General features: G+C 39.3%; 1 protein-coding gene across 1 annotated transcript in view; it reads right to left on the reverse strand.

Moving 5' to 3' along the window:
- Positions 1-11501: 11501 nt before the first annotated feature.
- The window catches only part of LOC138948652 (voltage-dependent calcium channel type A subunit alpha-1-like), a 71375-nt gene continuing 61513 nt past the window's right edge, over positions 11502-21363 (reverse strand). The window contains exons 17-21 of the mRNA XM_070320228.1: positions 20591-20733; positions 19308-19328; positions 15568-15712; positions 13267-13456; positions 11502-11678 (exon numbers count right to left, since the gene is read on the reverse strand). Coding sequence (XP_070176329.1) covers positions 11568-11678; positions 13267-13456; positions 15568-15712; positions 19308-19328; positions 20591-20733 — 610 coding nt within the window. The 3' untranslated portion in view covers positions 11502-11567. The remainder of the gene's footprint in view (positions 11679-13266; positions 13457-15567; positions 15713-19307; positions 19329-20590; positions 20734-21363) is intronic.

Consider the following 21363-nt stretch of genomic DNA (forward strand, 5'->3'; position numbering starts at 1 on the left):
CACCACACAGTCAAACACAGCCTGAAATCAAACAAGAGAGTTCACCACACAGTCAAACACAGCCTCAAATCAAACAAGAGAGTTCACCACACAGTCAAACACAGCCAGAAATCAAACAAGAGAGTTCACCACACAGTCAAACACAGCCAGAAATCAAACAAGAGAGTTCACCACACAGTCAAACACAGCCTGAAATCAAACAAGAGAGTTCACCACACAGTCAAACACAGCCTGAAATCAAACAAGAGAGTTCACCACACAGTCAAACACAGCCTGAAATCAAACAAGAGAGTTCACCACACAGTCAAACACAGCCAGAAATCAAACAAGAGAGTTCACCACACAGTCAAACACAGCCTGAAATCAAACAAGAGAGTTCACCACACAGTCAAACACAGCCTGAAATCAAACAAGAGAGTTCACCACACAGTCAAACACAGCCTGAAATCAAACAAGAGAGTTCACCACACAGTCAAACACAGCCTGAAATCAAACAAGAGAGTTCACCACACAGTCAAACACAGCCTGAAATCAAACAAGAGAGTTCACCACACAGTCAAACACAGCCTGAAATCAAACAAGAGAGTTCACCACACAGTCAAACACAGCCTGAAATCAAACAAGAGAGTTCACCACACAGTCAAACACAGCCTGAAATCAAACAAGAGAGTTCACCACACAGTCAAACACAGCCAGAAATCAAACAAGAGAGTTCACCACACAGTCAAACACAGCCTGAAATCAAACAAGAGAGTTCACAACACAGTCAAACACAGCCTGAAATCAAACAAGAGAGTTCACCACACAGTCAAACACAGCCTGAAATCAAACAAGAGAGTTCACCACACAGTCAAACACAGCCTGAAATCAAACAAGAGAGTTCACCACACAGTCAAACACAGCCTGAAATCAAACAAGAGAGTTCACCACACAGTCAAACACAGCCTGAAATCAAACAAGAGAGTTCACCACACAGTCAAACACAGCCTGAAATCAAACAAGAGAGTTCACCACACAGTCAAACACAGCCTGAAATCAAACAAGAGAGTTCACCACACAGTCAAACACAGCCAGAAATCAAACAAGAGAGTTCACCACACAGTCAAACACAGCCTGAAATCAAACAAGAGAGTTCACCACACAGTCAAACACAGCCTGAAATCAAAAGAGAGTTCACCACACAGTCAAACACAGCCAGAAATCAAACAAGAGAGTTCACCACACAGTCAAACACAGCCTGAAATCAAACAAGAGAGTTCACCACACAGTCAAACACAGCCTGAAATCAAACAAGAGAGTTCACCACACAGTCAAACACAGCCAGAAATCAAACAAGAGAGTTCACCACACAGTCAAACACAGCCTGAAATCAAACAAGAGAGTTCACCACACAGTCAAACACAGCCAGAAATCAAACAAGAGAGTTCACCACACAGTCAAACACAGCCTGAAATCAAACAAGAGAGTTCACCACACAGTCAAACACAGCCTGAAATCAAACAATTAGTTTAGACTCCCTCCTTTTTAAGACCTGACATTTTCTCAGATTTGTGGAGGTCGTAAAAAGGGGGCTCTGCACTGTATTGTCTTACCTTGAGCTTTGGCACCCTGTTGATGGTTTTGAGGGGTCGCAGGACTCGCAACACCCTGAGAGACTTGATGGTGTTCAGGTTCTTGCCCGCACTGTCACTGCACACATCACACAAGCCACACACCAGTCAGTCACAGCTCTCCACAACCTTTAGTGTCTGACATTTTTCTCGTCAAAAATATCAACACATTGTATGTGAAAGAAAATAATATGGAAGGAGATTGTCAGAAATGTCAACACATTGTATGCGAAAGAAACAAATAGGCCATTTTTCTCATCAGAAATGTCAACACTTTGTGTGCGAAAAAAAATAATATGGAAGGAAATTGTCAAAAATGTCAACATGTTATATATGTATGTGAAAGAAACTTTATATATGAAAGGAGAAACTTAAACTGGATTTGTGGTAATGAAATACATACTTCCCTAATACCTTTTGAACAAAACTAGATGCAGAAGCATGCAATCACTTAATTCATCTTAACATTAACTCAGCAGAATAATCAAAAATGGGAAATGTAAAATATTCTTCATGGAAAACGTAAAAACAGACTGACATGCTTTAACAAAATTGTGTGATAAAACTCTTTCAGAGCACAATTTCATTTTTTCTGTTTAATTAAATCTAAGATCGCATGGATGCTTCAAGAAGCTGGCTAAAAAAGGTGTACACGATTAAGCACCTACCTGTCTTCTAATAATAATTCTTCCGATAATAGTTCTGTAACAACACTTTCACTGTGTAACTATCAGAATCTGCGCCATTACATAATATTATTACAGCCCTACGATCACCTAAATCAGAGTCACAAATTGTGAGTAATGTCGATTAAAATCATTGTTCTTCTAATTGTCTCTACACCTAACTTATTAAGTCATGCATCTGTGCTTCAAGTCAATACAGAACAGTGACAATAAAATGCCTTTTCGATAAATATGAAAAGACCGGCTAAAAAAGAGGGAAAAAGACAACTCCTCCGCAAATCTCTGTCATATATAGAAAAAAATGTGCTTGTTAGTGTAGGTACTATTCCTAGTCCAAGTATGTGCACGGCAAAGCGTTAAAATGTCTACAAACTGCACAGAGAAATTTAAAAGCCACTCCATACACCAATGTTAAAATGATCACACTACTTGAATTATAAAAGAAAAGTGTGTTTAATGTCACGCTCAGCAAAGCCGGCTTATTTGGAAAATACTACTACCTAGAAAAAGTGCAGAAATTGCAACCTGAAAAGAGGTTGTTGTGTTTTGATTAACACTCAAATGTAAAAGTGCAGAAGACTTCTCTATAGTTAAAAACATGTGGAAAAAAACAAAATAAAAAAGCAGTAAAAACTAATATCTACTCAACAGTATGTCACTTTCATGTGCAAATCAGAAGGTCAAATGCATAGCTTTTAACAAATGAAATGATCTGCACATCATCCAGTTTATACTAAACGTGTATGCGTGTGTGTGTGTGTGTGTGTGTGTGTGTGTGTGTGTATGTGTGTGTGTGTGTGTGTGTGTGTGTGTGTGTGTGTATGCCTTGCAGGCTGCATGCGTGCATAGACAAGTGTGGATCCCTGAAAGTAGCAACAAGCATGATTGGAGCTCTGAAATCAGGGCTTCCACTGAAGAAGAGCAAAATGTGGACGTTTTGAATTTTTTTTTTTTTTGGTGTGAGAAATTTACATTTAAAATAAAATGGTGCAATTTGACTCAAATGTCAGCTCAATAGATTTCTCATGTTCAATTTCTCATAATCTTGCAGAAAAGCGAGAACCCTGTTAATTTAAGACGATCATCAACATTTGTTCAAACCATACATCCACATATCCCCAAGGAAGAATCTGGCTAGGGTCCACACTGCTACTCTGGATTATGTTAATGTCTGTAATTAATTACTCACCAGCAGTTTCTTCACAGACATACCTTTGCAAACATTACTATTGCAAACGACAACCCGGCCTTTCTTTGTTCAGGCACGATTTAGTGACAATGCAACAGGTGACGAAACAACACAAATTCAACTAGCAGATCTAATACAGTACATGATGCTACCAGTCAAACAAGAAACAGCACAGCTGAACGGCTTAAACATGATTGCTGAGAACTTATTGCAATGAAATTATATTCCCACCCTGTATTCTGCTTCACATCTTACCTGAGTAACTTAATGGCATTTCCTGACTCACATACCCTTAAGCCCTTTGATCAATTTAGATAGGGGTCGACTTTGTTCTTGAAACTTTTTCACACATTTTCCTCTTAAACGTTCTACCTTTGTATCTGTCTTTACATAAACTTAGTTTATTCAGCTTGTCTTATTTGTATATCTCTTAAGCTGTCATATTTAACTTTAATATATGTTGTTCTTGCAAAAGCTTATCAGAATGTTTTTTCTGTTCTTGTGAGAGTTCATCTGGTTGGTTCTCATTCGAGTTCATCAAATTTCATCTTGTAACTCTACGAGTTCATCAGATTTTTTCTTGTAAGAGTACACCAGATATTTTTTTGTACATTTTTAACTCGATCAGTAAGAGCTCATTAGATTAATTCTTCTTGTGAGAGTTCGTCAGATTTCTTCTTGTACATTAATAACTGTAAGAGTTCATCAGATTTCTTCTTGTACATTTATAACCGTAAGAGTTCATCAGATTTCTTCTTGTACGAGTTGTTTCCTTACTTTGATATTCTTTTTTTCTTTCTTTTCTTCATTCTTTCTGGGAAGAGTACTACCAGAACTCCATAATTTTCTCCATTTCTTTCTTTCTAAAGCCCGCTACTAACTACAGCCGAACCAAGCCGAACTAGGTCGGCGAAAGTTCAGCGAATGTTACAACTAGCGGCGAATGTGTCGGTGATACCGGTCATATGATCAAGAAATATCACATGAGAAGACTCGTGATTTGTTGACAGCTTTATAGCCGCCAGTATTGTCACTCTTTAAGGATGAAGATACACATATATTCAATCAATCAAAAGTCAGTGCGCCGATGACGCGCCAAAGGTTTGCCGGATTGAATCGATGAACCGCGAACATTACAGCTGCAACCCAAAAATAGGGGAATCTCCTGATTTCATTACGTCGCCGAACTAGTTCGGCTGTAGTAAGTAGCGGACTTAAAAGAGTACACGTTCATCTCACAAGGCACCGGTTAAGTCATCTTACGCAGGGTTAAGAACTAACATGTACCACTCAGACAACAGAGACATTAGGAGCAAGACAGGGATAGGTGGGTCACAATTTGTTTATCTAATTCTGGCAAACTTACACACAATTTACCACCGCTACTGTACAGGCCGAAAAATACCACTTCGTAAGAAATCACAGCTAAGAACACATATCGCTGAATTAAAAATGTTTGTATGGTGTTATTATTGACTGCCTCAGCGTGCTGGGTGTTAAGATAAAAGAGTGCATCAGTGTGCAAAATAAAACACGGGTGAGAAGTGATAAAAAAAAAGAAAACCAAAAACTAGTACATACTCAGGTGTTAAACAAAATTTATAAAAAAAGGGACGGACAAACTACCAATGCGTAAGCAAAACACGCTAATTTGCAAAATAGTCGAAAGTTACATGCACGCACACTCACACACACACACAGAGAAAATCGTTAAAAAGGACGGAAAAAGTAGAGAAAAACGAAAAAAGGATGGAAAAAATTATCTTTTTTTGTGTGTGTGTTGTCGTCAAAATGAAACTGCACCACCCAGGGTGGATAATTACCTCGCCCCACTGTCGGATCTTGAAGACAGAACAAATGAAGGTAAGCATTAAGCATGACACTATGGAAACACAACTACACTCGCTGCACGGAACAGGGCGCCACCAAGACCATTCTCACTCACCTATTTATTGCGCTGTTAACACGGGCGAGAGAGAAAAAGACCGAAATTAAAACACAACAAAGATGAAAAGTGCAAATGAATTGAAGGGAGGGAGAACTCAAAATCATTGAAAGATGAGATCTATAAACATGGTGATTGTCAACATTCAAGGAATAGAACAGAGGGATAAATAAAATAATTCAATAATGAGATCTATAAACATGGTATGGTGATTCAACATTCAAGGAATATAACGGAGAGAGAAATAAATAATTCAATAATGAGATCTATAAACATGGTATGGTGATTCAACATTCAAGGAATATAACGGAGGGAGAAATAAATATTTCAATAATGAGATCTATAAACATGGTACTGTGATTCAACATTCAAGGAATATAACGGAGGGAGAAATAAATAATTCCATAATGAGATCTATAAACATGGTGATTCAACATTAATGGAGCCAAGAAGGAGACACAAAATGATTCAAAGATGAGATCTATGATCATGGTGATTCAACATTCAAGGAATAGAACAGAGGGATAAATAAAAATGATTCACAGATGAGATCTATAAACATGGTGATTCAACATTAAAGAAGCACAATTGAAATTAAATTAAGAATGAAAAAAAAATTGCAATGATCAGACCTAACCTAAGGTGATTCAACATTTATAATAATTACACAAAAAAAGTAAATAAACAAACGAAAGAAATGAGGTGTGTGTGTGTGCCTGCGAGCGTGTGTGCGTGCGTGCGTGCGTGTGTGTGAGCGCGCATTAGTGCGTTCATCTCCATGTGTTATGCATGTCTGTGCACGCACAGCGTGCTCCTGATTGTGTGCATTCTTGGATGCTTGTCAATGCAAAGCATAAAAGACAGCGAAAGTTTGAAACTGAATCAAAATTAAGCGATACACAATAGAATCAATTCACTTTACACTAGGAGATGTCCGGAGAAGTATTACTATTAAGACAAGAAGGAAACAAAGTGGAAATGACTGACAGTAATACTAATAACACAAAAATAACAAATTATTCTAACTAAATGTCAATTCATACTAGATGCTACGAAAGGCAAACGGAATGAACAAACACAGTGGAGAGAAATCAGACAAAAATAAAGCAATCAAGTAAATCATGAACAATTCAAAGTAAGCCTGAGAGTAAGAAATGTTGAACGGTCGCCAAAGTGCTTGCTGCAGGAGACAATTAATCAAAACCATGATAACTAAACGTACCGCCCTTTTCATGTACCCCATCATGACAGCCACCACAGATCTCTCCAGGCTTTTACATGGGATAAGTCCAGCATCCTTCAACTTAAACACGTACCAAATTTCCACCGCCTGGTTGCTTTCTGTGCATACTGTGTAGTTTTTGGCTCACGTAAGTGTAGCCTATGCGATCGTAACTTTGTCTGTCTGTGCGTGCGTATGTGCGTGCGTGCGTGCGTGTGTATGTATGTATGTCTGTGGTAGAAACTTTAACATTTGAAGACGTCACATTACATTGACGTCACATTATGACGTAAGAGGGTTAGACGTCACGCGAAGGAATTACTGAAAGTCTCGGTCATTGTTAGTTTTGAGCGGGCCGAGACTAGTTTTTTCTTCGAAATCGGCCATTCAGATCTAGATCTAGTGTCTCGCTTTCTTGCACAGTGTCACCTATGCCGCTTACTGTGTGTGTGTGTGTGTGTGTATGCAGGGCCGGATCTGGGGGGGGGGGTTCCTGGGGTTCCGGACCCCCCCCCCCCCCCCTGGCCATCCAATGTACCTCTCGGAGAAAAAAAAATGTGGACTTTGGACCCCTGCCTTCAGTTGGAACCCCCCCTCCCCCTCACACGAACTTGGTCCGGCCCTGGTATGTGTGACGAAGTGATTGAGTTTGTGTTACTGTTTGTCGATTTCTTACGTGAGCCTTGAAGGCTTCGCCTCTTGTTTGTTGTTGTCGTTGAATTGATATCGTAACTGAAACCAGTGTCCACATCTAAAATAGATTCAGCAAAACGTTCCCACACCGCTCACAACCCTGAGCCAGGCTGTTGGTTTTTGGTATGTGTTTAAACGGAGGGGTGCTCTCATTCTGTGTAAAATCCTGGAATGGTCTGTGATGGTTGTCATGATCATTCACACAAAAAAGGAATTGTAAAGTTTGCTCAGTGGATGGTGTAAACGACCAGTTTTGCATAGGATAAGACCATCCCTCCACTTGGTCACATCTCAAGAATCAACACCCTGACCACTCGTGGATATGACATGATGAACAATTCATAAAAAAACACCAACTCACTGATCGAGTACACAGTGCACAGAGTACACAAACATGGCAGTTCATTTTTGGTATGTGACAAAGTGGAAGGTTGTTCTCATCCATTGCAAAGCTGCCTGGCCAGATCTGAGACGGTGAGCCGGACAGTTTTACATGGAAAGGAGTGCGTCTTTTAAATCTTTTTCAATCCATTAACCCTTTCGCTGCCAATCAAAACTTCCTGACTGCTAGGGAATATTGGAGTTCGGGGTGTAATAATTCACAAAAAATTCTAGCTCCAAACTGGCAGTAGGTAGAAAAGTAAAACCTATGTCATTTTTAAAAGAAATTCAACCAAGAATCTGTTTTTAGTATCTAATCATGGAAATAATGCACAAGTGCAGGACGGGTATACCCGTCCTAAGGCAGTCAAGGGGTTAAAAGTTCATATATATATACAGTGTGTTTTCCTCATGGATAATCACTGCCACAGATCTGGGCTTTCACAAAGAACAAGAGAAATCTTGGACTTGCACACACTGAAAAATGTCATGAATCCTGAAACCGAACCAATAAAATTAAAAATAAAAAAAAGAGAAAAAAAAGGCCATAATCCAATCCGGATTTCCGGTATATACTGGAAGAATCCCACCCATGCACATACCAAAAACCTACACCCTGACTGCTTTCTGTGCAGAGATTTCGCTGAATTCAATGTGTAAGTTAGTAAGTGACATGTCGACCATCTGCAAAAACATTCCAACTCTTCAAAAAATGCTGACACTACCTTGATTTTTGGCATGTGTTCAAAAGAACATATGTGACCCTCCACCACGGAATGAGTCGCATGTCACCTCGCGAGGTTCTGCGCTAGGCTTAATATAAGTCCGGGGGGACTGTGGTAACAGTGTGAGGGTCACCTTAGTCACAGGCTTATTATTATTATTATTATTATTGTGATCATTTTTATGCGCCTAATCTAGATATAGCCCTAGGCGCTTACATATTAATTTCTGCCGTTTGAAATGGAATTTTTTACAGACAGACAGACAAACAGACATTTTTTACACACAATATATAACGCATTCACATCGGCCAGTAAAGCTCAGTAGCCTATTAGGCGAGCATTCACCTTTCACGGCCTTTATTCCAAGTCAAACGGGTATTTGGTGGACATTTTTATCTATGCCTATACAATTTTGCCAGGAAAGACCCTTTTGTCAATCGTGGGATCTTTAACGTGCACACCCCAATGTAGTGTACACGAAGGGACCTCGGTTTTTCGTCTCATCCGAAAGACTAGCACTTGAACCCACCACCTAGGTTAGGAAAGGGGGGAGAAAATTGCGGCCTGACCCAGGGTCGAACACGCAACCTCTCGCTTCCGAGCGCAAGTGCGTTACCACTCGGCCACCCAGTCCCGAAAACTATATAACTATTATAACTCGAAAAGTTGTCGCTCTTTTCTAAAACGGTTTTCACCACTGGATAGAGCATAAAACACTCTTTAGGATCATGTAAAAATATGAAAATTATGCAAAAGGTGACACGCAACTCATTCTGTGGTGGAGGGTCACATATACTCTTATTCCATGAGAAAGCCTGAACGTATATGTGTCGGTGAATATAATTTATATGGGGGCAAGGGAAGGGCGCTACCCGTCATCTTTTTTAGACCTTTAAATCTGACAGGACAATAAAGAGAGGATTTCAGGTTGGGGCTTGGGCAGTACATAAGAAACAAAATTAAAGTGTGGTAGGGATATCAATAGACAGTTAAGACACAGAAGGAGAGAGAAGAAGAGAGAAACCACCAGAGCAGAGGAAAAAACCAATAGCATGCATTTTCCTGCAATTCGGAATGTGGACTGACCGGTTTACCTTACCAAACCAATAATCACATGACCAAACATACTTTGTTCTAACAGAAATGACAAAAAAGCATGAATAAGAAAGAAAATTATTTTCACTTCAGAACAATAACAAAATCATTTAAGTACAGAGGAACTCCAGCCCCTTTCTTTTTTAAGACTGCCAAAACTGAGAAAATTAGGTCTTCCAAGAGGTTGTGCCGTAAAATTGGGAGGAATGCACAGACATTTTAAACAGAAAATCAGAAAAAGCAGGCTTTTTTAAAATGGGGAAATTCTCAAACAGGGGTGAGGGGGGGCTCTTGAAAGGGGGGTGGGGTTCAACTGAAGTCCAAACATTATTCCCCTTTCTCTTGTCTTTTGAATGCGCTCGTAAAAACTTCAAGACTCCGTGGACTGACCCCTAAACACCCAAAAATGAAAGTGAAACCAGCATTCAAAAAAAAAAGAAATCCAATTTGTAAACCCTCTCTGCTGGAAGAAGGAAGAGAACAATATAGAAAAAGAACTGAGCAGCAGAACTAAAAGAAGTGTCCAGAAAAAAACGATATGTTACTGCATCATTATAATTGTGAACAAGTTTGAAACACATTTCAAAAACCCCGTCAAACAAGCTGATATGCAAAGAAATGCTGGCTTTCACATACACTGAAATTTCACTGGCTCGTAGTCTGCAAATGCAATCAGCAAATATTTTGATTTTTTAAAAGTACAAAAAGAATTCAGATCTTAATCGAACAAACGCTAATATTCACCAGCAAAACAAAACGTCAACTGCAATGTGAAAGTTAGAAGTTGCTGAAAGAAGCCCAATTAGTTTTTTCCTCTTTTTTTTTTTTTTTAAGAGCTATTTTCTAAATTTCAAGTGAATTTTCACATTGTTATTTGTTTAGGATGGAGACAGAAAAAAAAGGGAGGGAGAAGAAGTAGAAAGATAGTTATCAAGGAATACAGGTGAGTAATACAGAGGCAACCTTGAGCAAACTGGGAAGAAAGTTAGTTGTATTTTCGAATTTCAATGACATTCCCAACAAAGGTTTTCAACAAATGGAGGATATCTCAATTCAGCATTCTCAAAATAATATTGAAGCCATTTATAACACACTGAAGTCACGTAACAGAATGAAGTCCACATTCAGTGAAGGAAACGAGGAAGGGATGAAGCGGAATTATCAGTGAATTTTAATTTTTTGTAATTGTCCACATTATGCTTTTTACCCTTCTAGTCTGTTTTTCCGTATTCACTTTTGGCATGACCATTTTTGATTCCTTATGTATCTTGCTGTTAATTTTTCCTCTTCCTTTTTCCCATTTTTTCTGTAGTATTATAAGACTTCATTTTCATGTATTATTTAAAGCAATTTTTCAACTTTCTTTCATTCTCTACTTCCTTTATTTCCTGTGTCATGGATAGACTTTTTGCTTATTTGTTTTTTTGTAACTGAAAACAAATGTAGCCAACACTCAAATTACAGCTATTTTCATCAAAACCTATTACACTTTATACTTAAAACTCTTAATTCATCAACTATTTCTTTGCTCCTTTACAATGGCACTGGTACTTGTAAATTACTACATCAGGAGATATCTTTCTCTTATTCTTTAGAATACCCACCTGCAAGTCTCATCACTCTCATTCACACATTAACCTTTTTGCAGGGCTAACACACAAAAAGTGAACAATCTGAAAGGCCATGTTCCACAGCGGTTGAGGCTTTTTTTTTTTTTAAATCTTGTAGAGGCAAAGAACAGCCTCTCCTGATACCAAAATGTATGTTAATAAATTATAAATAATACACATAATGCCTCCATCAAAGTTTTACTCTAAGAAACTGGATTTTCTGGTTTTAAAAGTTTTCAAAAACCGGATTTCCGGCGAGAACCGGCAAGGTGTTAGCCCTGTTTTTGTTGTTGAACTTTCGATATATTTAAGATGAAGCAATGGAAATGCCTCAACCAGCACAGAGCTGCACAAGAATACACAATCATAATGCTAAAGTAAACGCACAGTCACACACGCCCTTTTCAAAACTCACTTGAAGGCGAATGCCACCAGAGCGCATATGACAACAGTGGCATCCAGAATGTTCCACAGGTCTCGGCAGTAGGAGCCTGGATGGAGTAAGACACCTAGATCTATGACCTGCAAAGCGGAAAATAAATACACATTACAGTGGTACCTGCGATGAAAGGACACCCTTGGAACCGGCCAAAAGCGTCCCTGCATGGCAGGTGGCATGTCATGACAGGTATATTTTGGTAGAGATATTAGACAAAGAGACAACAGAAGGTGTCCTTTTAAGGGAGGTGTCCACTCATCAAAGGGGCCTCACATTACAGGTACCACTGTACCACAAATAGGAGACAATACAGTGGAACCTCCCTTTTAAGACTCCTCCCATTTTAAGACTCCCCCCATTTTAAGACTCCTCCCATTTTAAGACTCCTCCCATTTTAAGACCCCCCATTTTAAGACTCCTCCCATTTTAAGACTCCCCCCATTTTAAGACTCCTCCCATTTTAAGACTCCCCCCATTTTAAGACTCCTCCCATTTTAAGACTCCCCCCATTTTAAGACTCTTCCCATTTTAAGACTCCTCCCATTTTAAGACCCCCCCATTTTAAGACTCCTCCCATTTTAAGACTCCCCCCATTTTACCCCCCCCCCCCCCACTTACTTTTTCAGATATTTTGTTCATAACCTCTGTCAATGTAAGAATCCCTCCCTTTTCAGACCTGGTTTTCTCAGATTTGTGAATGGTCTTAAAGGGGGGATAAGTTCCACTGCAAAGGGGGGTTACAAAAGTTCCACTGCAAAGGGGGAGAAGTTCCACTGCAAAGGGGGGTAAGTTCCACTGCAAAGGGGGGTAAGTTCCACTGCACATTAACCTTTTATTATCAAAATTGGAGAACAAATGATCAGATGACTGACGGGCGCTGTGGCGGGGTGGTAAGACGTCGGCCTCTTAATCGGAAGGTCGATGGTTCGAATCCCGGCCGCGGCCGCCTGGGGTGTTAAGTGTGGAGATTTTTCCGATCTCCCAGGTCAACTTATGTGCAGACCTCCTAGTGGCTTATCCCCCTTCGTGTGTACACGCAAGCACAAGACCAAGTGCGCACGGAAAAGATCCTGTAATCCATGTCAGAGTTCGGTGGGTTATAGAAACACGAAAATACCCAGCATGCTTCCTCCGAAAGCGGCGTATGGCTGCCTTAATGGCGGGGTAAAAACGGTCATACACGTAAAATTCCACTCGTGCAAAAACACGAGTGTACGTGGGAGTTTCAGCCCACGAACGCAGAAGATCAGATGACTCACTTTCGAAAAAAGAATAGCAGTATAGTCTTTTCATTCCTTTTACCTTTTCAAACCGTTCAGTTTCACTGTCAAAGTGATCAACATCACTGCAATGCTTGTCTTTGACTTAGGATATAATTATTAACAACTTGAACAAGAACAATATAATATTATATTATGGCGAGTACATTTTCATTGTTATCTGGATCTTGTTCTTCTCACCTGCAGTCTCTTGTCTATTCATTCTAATTATCAACAGTTCCACAAACCTTGCACGAACTATGACTATGAATCACTAATTACTTACTCCGGTGTAAGAAGCAAAACATAAATCAACAAAGTACTGAATGCTGAATCTAGCACATCAACAAGACCTCAGCCAGCCAGCCACGCAGCTTAGTGAGCCTGCACAAACCAAACAACCAGTCCAAACCTTGAGGATCATCTCAATGGTGAAGACCCCGGTAAAGACGTAGTCAAAGTAGTTGAGGATGTTGTTACGGTCCGAGTTTTCCCGCACCGGATCTTCAGCGGCCAGAGCAACGCTGCTGGCGCAAATGACGATCATGATGAACAGGTCAAAGTAGCGCAGGTTGACCACAAAGTGACAGAACCGACGGATGCTGAAACGCACAGAGCAATAATATATCTGTATCTAATAATGGTCGACCACAAAGTGACAAAACCGAAAGAGAAAAAAAAGAAAAAGGTTTTATGTAATAAATACAGGAAGTTGACTGACATGTACAAGTACATGCAATGAAATCTTAATAACTGTTATAAACATCTTTGTTGCATCTATACTATTGGCTACTGGGTGTGTGTGCGTGCATGCACATATCGTCGTCGACACGCAATTTTGGCACAAGTCGATTTCTACAACTTTTCAGGAGAGAGAGAAAACTGTTCGCACTGTTACACCATTTTGTGGCCTATTTCTCTGATCAGAAGAGTCAGAGACTGAAAAGTACACATTCTCTGCAGGGATCGCGTTTACCGGTAATTTCCGGTATTTTACCTGTTAAGATTCGCCAATACCGGAAAAAAAAGTGGATGTCGGTCAGACGTACCGATTGTTATTTGGTTTGACCGGTAAAAAAAAAAGTAGTAATTACAAAAATCGTTTGTCAGTACGAGGGGGAGAGAGAGAGAGAGAGAGAGAGAGAGAGAGAGAGAGAGAGAGAGAGAGAGAGAGAGAGAGAGAGAGAGAGAGAGAGAGAGAGAGAGAGAGAGAGAGAGAGAGAGAGACTCAGAACTTTATTACAAAAGGAGAGAGAGAGAAAGAGAGAGAGAGAGAGATTTGGATGGCTTGTTGTGACAGCGCTACAATGTTGCGATTATGTCTCCATTGATGACACTTGATGTCAAGGTGTCAAACATGACGTCAAAAATAACAAGGAGGCGAGCTCCAAAATGTCTTTCAGTACGATTGTGCCAGATCTAAAGTATTTGCTAGCAGATTATTTGAGCAATGTAGGTGATCAGGGAGCGGAGAAATCTTTCTTGTCGCCGAGAAAAAGATCTACACACACAGACATCAGACATCATACTTTTCGCGCCATTTCTTTCGGTTCCCGGTCCATCGTAAAATCTTTCAGTTTATGAGAAACTGAAAGACAATAAGGGACAGCGTCTAACTATAGCCGACATAGCATCATACCGGGAAATCACGTACTCACACCAGCTTAGATCTTTGTCTACATACAGTTGATTATTGTGAGGCGAAAGTGAAACTGTAACAGTAAGTAACTAGTGAGTAAGTCTTCCAGTTGCGTGATTACTATTTGCTTTCCTATTTTATTTCGGAAGTCTCTCTCTCTCTCTCTCTCTCTCTCTCTCTCTCTCTCTCTCTCTCTCTCTCTCTCTCTCTCTCTCTCTCTCTCTCTCTCTCTCTCTCTCTCTCTCTCTCTCTCTCTCTCTCTCTCTCTCTCTCTCTCTCTCTCTCTCTCTCTCTCTCTCTCTCTCTCTCTCTCTCTCTCTCTCTCTCACAGCGGCTGCTGATGTGTCACTGTCAAGTTGTGCGACAGTTGCTTTGAGGAGGGGGGGGGGGGGGGGGAGAGAAAAAACGTCCGCATATCACTGACATTGATAAACATTGATTTAATGTATTGTAAGTCATTGTTTGTCTTTTACTGGTTGCTTTGGCAAGCTTACCGATTTTCGTGAGAGCCTTGTAGCCAGCTCATGACGTCATACCGGTTTGAAAAATACCTAGCGCGATCACTGCTCTGGTAGAGTTACACCATTTTGTGGCCTATTTCTCTGATCAGAAGAGTCAGTACTGTAAAGTACACATTCTCTGGTAGAGTTACACCATTTTGTGGCCTATTTCTCTGATCAGAAGAGTCAGAGACTGCAAAGTACACATTCTCTGGTAGAGTTACACCATTTTGTGGCCTATTTCTCTGATCAGAAGAGTCAGAGACTGCAAAGTACACATTCTCTGGTAGAGTTACGCCGTTTTCTCTCTGAGACTTATACCATTTTCAGCACATTTCTGCACATCAAAAAGTTACACCATTTCTTCACGTTTGGATTTCACCACTTCCGGGTATCGCATTTAGATTCTGAAAACACCAGGTAACGGAGAATGAGTTGCTTAGTCCAAAAAAGTCGCCAAAATTGCGTGACAACAACGATATGTGTTTTAACGAATTGATAATGCCCAAATTGAGTCAGGGTTGCATTGAGACTTTGAAGCAGCAAAACAAGACCCATTCTCTATATAACTTACGGGTTTGTGGGCCCAAAGATGAACATGGAACTGTAGGGCAGCATTGGTTTGGGCCCCGAGGACTGATTCCCATCTCCGTTGTCTGGCTCCACGGCCGGGTTGGTGCGCGGCTGGATGTTGATGGTGCTGCTGCTGGTGGTGCTTGCTGTCACACGGGTAACCAGCACAATCGTTAGTACAGTGGAAACCCCCTTTTAAGACCCCTCAATTTAAGACTCCATTTTTGAGACCTTGTTTTCTCTGACTTTCTGTTCATAACCTCTGTAAAATAACCCCCATTTTAAGAAACTCTCCTTTTTAAGACTCTGACTTTCTGTTCATAACCTCTGTAAAATGACCCCCATTTTAAAAAAACTTTCCTTTTTAAGACTGACTTTCTGTTCATAACCTCTGTAAAATGTCACCCCCATTTTAAGAAACTCTCCTTTTTAAGACTCTGACTTTCTGTTCATAACCTCTGTAAAATGACCCCCATTTTAAGAAACTCTCCTTTTTAAGACTGACTTTCTGTTCATAACCTCTGTAAAATGACCCCCATTTTAAGAAACTCTCCTTTTTAAGACTCTGACTTTCTGTTCATAACCTCTGTAAAATGACCCCCATTTTAAGAAACTCTCCTTTTTAAGACCTGACTTTCTAAGATGTTATGTTCATAGCCTCTGTAAATTTACCTCCATTTTAAGACTCCCTCTCTTTTAAGACCTGACTTTCTCAGATTTTTGGAGGTCTTAAAATGTGGGTTCCACTGTACCTGTTTGGAGACCTCCTAAAATCTCTGTGAGTCTTAAGATAGAGGTAAATTTAGTGCCACAATAGAGAAAACATCTGAGAAAATTAGGTCTTCAGACTTTCTGATCATAACCTCTGTAAATCATGTATCTCCAGTTTAACACTCCCTCCTTTTTAAGACTTAATTTTCTCAGATTTGTTGAGGTTTTAAAAAGTTTTTTTTATTGTACCTGTTTCAGGAGACCTAAAATCTCCAAAACTCAGGGAGTCTTAAGATAGTGGTAATTGTAGTGCCACAATGGAGACATTAACATCTGAGAAAATGAGGGCTTACAGTCGAGGGAGTCTTATAATGGAGAGTCTGAACAGAGAGGTTTCATTGTAAAATGAAGGGGGTGGTGATGTGTGGAGAAAGTTAAAGAAATCATTCTTGCAAGGAAGGAAGACATGCTAGATTAGGTAGGAAGACCTGAGAGCGAGTGCGAGATTAGAGAGAAAGAAAGAGAGAGAGGCATGAGTGATGGGGGAAGTGTAAATGTATTTAACTGAGACTGTTAATTAAAGTGTGTCACATTTTGATTCTTACTGCTGGTAATTATGACCTGTTAGGAATCATCCACAATTTGGATTATAATTTCTTTGCACTAAAAATCTGGCTGATTTTATGACAGATTAATTTATTCTCTCTCTGTCATATCCGACCCCCCCAAACAACACACATAAACACAAATATCACAGTTCAAACCGCAACAGTTGCAAGACTAACTTACAAAACTTGAAAAACTACCACTCTTGGCCCTTAACCAATTTTGGAAATGCTGATAATACACAGCTGCGTGCACAATGTCACTGTCAAACTGCCATCATATTATACTATTAGTTCCTTCTTTCAGGAAATGTGAAAAACAATCTTAAAATGAATAAATGACCAAGCAAATGTAAAAAATTCAATTGCCTCAAACAGATAAACCCAAAATCAGTGCAAAATATTCAGCAAAAACAATCCAAACAAAAAAGGAATCCTACTCCTGTAAAATGCATTTAAGGTGTGAAAAAAAAAGGGAACTTAATAAATATATGAGTATATACTATAAGAATAATTCAAGCACTGAAAAAGAATCCACAGTTTCTGAATAGGGCTAAGTATTAGTTTTTAATTTGATGAGACATAAAGATAAATGTATGTTGCTAAGCAATTGAGTCGAAGATTTGATTAATGACCTCCAGATGCGCAACTGACACTCACACCCTCTATCCAACAAGTCTCTGGAGCTGTTAAGATAAGCAGTAGTATGGTGGTATCTCTGATTACTGGACGGAGAAAAAAGGGGAAGTCACTGTTTCGTTCACTTTCGTGTCTTCCTGTGAAATTGGAGACGGCCTGTAAATTAGCCTGTGGGCATAGGGAAGCTGGGTGTTGATAACTAATGATAACAGACTTGTAGGAACGAGTGGCTGTAGCACATAGCAGACATTCTTTCAAAACTGCGGCTTTAACACTAACAGAAACTTAATTAAGACTGATGAAAATACAGCAAATGCATGAAATGTAGAGATAGAACAAATAAGCATTGAAAAATAGGAAGAGTAAAAGTAATAAAATAAAGGACAGATGAAGAAATTATCTGTGGTTAAAAGTATGGACAATCATTATCTTTATACTCAGTATTATATTTCAAAGAAATCATCGGGTATTTAAAAACCCTCTCTTTATCATGCAACAGATGTCTCCCGAAACCCACATAAGAAAAAGTGTATTTGTGTAAAAAAGCAAATTCTTCAGACTCTCAGGGTGGCACTAATATGTCAAATGTGAAACTAATTAACATCTCTTGAAATACAGTTTTTAATCTGTTATAAAAAGAGTGCACATTTAAACATGAGTAGATAATGATTTGCATGCAGTCATAATTACTACTTCTAGCCTGAGCAGGTTGAGAACACCCGACAGAGCGATCATGGTGATATTATTAAGACTGTACAAAATATGTTTTGTTACTTGTTAGCAGGGATGGCCAAATCGTCCGCCCGGTCGCCAGGGGCGAGTAAAAAATCTGCCGGGCTAGTAGATACCGCCTGGCAACTCGTCTGGCTGGCCAGTGCAAAAACTGGTCCAATGCAACACTTTTGGTTGTAATCGAGTTTCAAAGCCATATAAACACTGCAGATGCAGCAACTGTGGTATAATATATATACCACTGGTCAGCAACATTTCTGGCCGGCTAGTAACTTTCCTGAAGTTATTCGCCTGACTGGCTAGATCAAATTGTGAGATTTGGCCATCCCTGTGTTAGTAACTGTGGTTACTGTTTCTGTCAGTTCATCAAAAGATTAACAAATAGGAATAGAAAACAATATCTTTGACAGATTGTGGAAAAACAAACCCTCATGATTGAAAAGCTACTGTATACACTTATAGATAACCAATGCATATGAGTACCTATGACAATTTTTCTGTTAGTACATGATAGTTTCTGTTAGTACTGAAACCGCGACTTTCGTGTGATATAGACAAGCTTGAAAACATGCACAAAACCAGCTCTATACAAAAAAAACAAAACAAAAATACTAAAAAGAGAACAGTAATTAAACCATAATTCATTTTTCAAACCTAATATTCTGTAAGAAAAAGTATTCAAATCCATTGCCGTGGTCTTGTTAGTCTCCAAGCACAATTTGTTGTTTATGAACATCTGCATTCGATTGACTTACAGGCAATACCGACACATTACCAAGAAATTTTGAACAATTTATCCTGTTATTATTTTCATCAGAAGATTTCACAGGCAACTAAAACATTACCAAAAACTTTTGACCATATCTTAAGCAATTTACAAGAAAAAAAAGACAGCTGTTATTTTCATCAGAAGATTTCGTTTTTTTTGTTTTCTTTTACACTGAATACTGAGCTGTCTTGATTTATTTCACAAGAAATCTTGAGCTTTGAAAGATTAACAGGCTTTGGAAAATGTCAAGACCATGGCGATTCCAGTTCCCTTTCCTAATTTTACCTTGATTTTTTGTCTTTTTAGCTGAAAGAAAAAACAATCAACTCTATCAGACTACTACTCGTAACAAAATACAATTCCACTTTCCTAACAGTGTATGTAAACTGCTTTGAACACATTTTGACACGTTCATCAACACATCGCTGACAAAAACACACAATAGCAAAAGAAAATAAATACACATTTGGAGCACAACATACAAGAGAATAGTTTGCTGCTGTTATGACACTTTTTATATGCCTTATTTCAGTAAACATATATTTTGAGACTAGAAACAGTATTACATACATATTATGTAACTAACACTGATAACCCTAATGCATGGTGTGAAATAAGATGTCCATCCAATATCAACTAGGACTGCGATACATCCTTTCACTTTCAGTTTCCCTTTTAAAACTTCATTCAACATTACATTTTCTATTCTGCTCTAAAAGACCAGACATTTCCTTCTGCTTCAGACATGCAGACATAATCCTCTTTCATTTTGGTTTATTTCCACGTCAAGCAATGACTGTCAATGACTTATGTTTTACCCCCCCCCCCCCCCCCAACTCTTTAACCCCTCCACAAACACAATAACAAGAATAGCACAGTTTTTGTTATATCTATTTTTAAATTAGGTATACGCATTTTCTTGAAGATCTGTTCTTGAACAATTTTCTTTAAAATCAAAACTACCGCAATACTATCTTCACCGAAAGCTAGACAGAAATCACAAAGACACAAGCGCAGGATCAACTCCTATCTACATAAAAAAAAACCAAGACAGGTATCTTATTGGAACGTTTAATATATGACAAAACAAAACGTTACATTCACTGATCTTTGACCCAGCGGTCTTTTGCGTGGACAGACAGATCAGATAAACAAGGGGAAGTAAGCGCTCTAAATGCATACGACATGTGTAATAGATTAAGTGAGAGTTATTCGGAACCAGTCTCCTGGCACCTGAGAGAATAACAAGCATTGACATGAACAAGCGATTTTCATCCTCAATTTCCTTTGTTTTATGTTCTGTGGACAGACAGACAAACACTTAAAATATAAAAAAATAAACTTATCTGACAAATTATGCAGAAACTCGCTCAGAAGACACAAGCGAAGCCTATATAAAGCCTGTCCTCAACTGGGCAAAGTCGACTAGACAAAGTATACTTTGCGAAGCTGGCCGCACGAAGCTTTAGCGCTGAGTTTTGGGTAAAACGACTTCGTGAAGTCGACTTCGAGCTCAATTAAGGACCGGCCCTTTAACCACACTCGACAGACAACCCAAAAACACTCACCAGCATCCGAATTATCATCGTCCACATTTTTTGCGACGATGGCGTTAGTCTTAGACGCTTCGAGATCCAACCCCGGCATCTTCTTGTCTCGGTTGTCCTTCAGGTTGTTCTGGCTCAGGTTGATGTCGATACGGTTGCCCGTACTGAAAGGGAAACTGACGGTCAACAGCCGAATCATAATGTGTCTTGGGTGATTGGAGCATATTCATGTACAACAGACAAACAGCACAAAAAAATCGTGTTGAGTTCATCATGTAATGTTAACTTTGAGAAACAAACGTATGGCTAATAATCTTGAGTAAATGTTCATGTAGAATAGACATGCAGAACAAACAAACAGTACAGCATACAAAAAAAATCGTCTTGAGTTCATCATGTAGTGGTAACTTTGAGAAACAAACTTAAGGCTAATAATCGTGAGTATTTTTTTAATGCTCAATAATCGTGAGTCATTTTTGGCTCACGTAAGTGTAGCCTATGCGATGCTAACTTTTTTCTGTCTGTGCGTGCGTGCGTGCGTATGTATGTTATGTCTGTGGTAGAAACTTTAACATTTGACTGAACACCGAAATACTAATTTTACCTGGTTATTATTCAAGCAACAGCTTCAAAGTATTGAAGCAATGATCAACATTTCGTCGGCACGTATGTAGTTAAAGTGTGTATCCAAAGAAAACGGGTGGTGGGGGGTTTCGGGGGGGTAAAAACAGCTGACTGGTTTGTGTCGTGTGTGGTATGTAGACCATGTCAGGGGTCAAGGTTAGGTCAGATCG

Source organism: Littorina saxatilis, linkage group LG15, assembly GCF_037325665.1.
Source record: "Littorina saxatilis isolate snail1 linkage group LG15, US_GU_Lsax_2.0, whole genome shotgun sequence".
Classification (NCBI taxonomy): Eukaryota; Metazoa; Mollusca; class Gastropoda; order Littorinimorpha; family Littorinidae; genus Littorina; species Littorina saxatilis.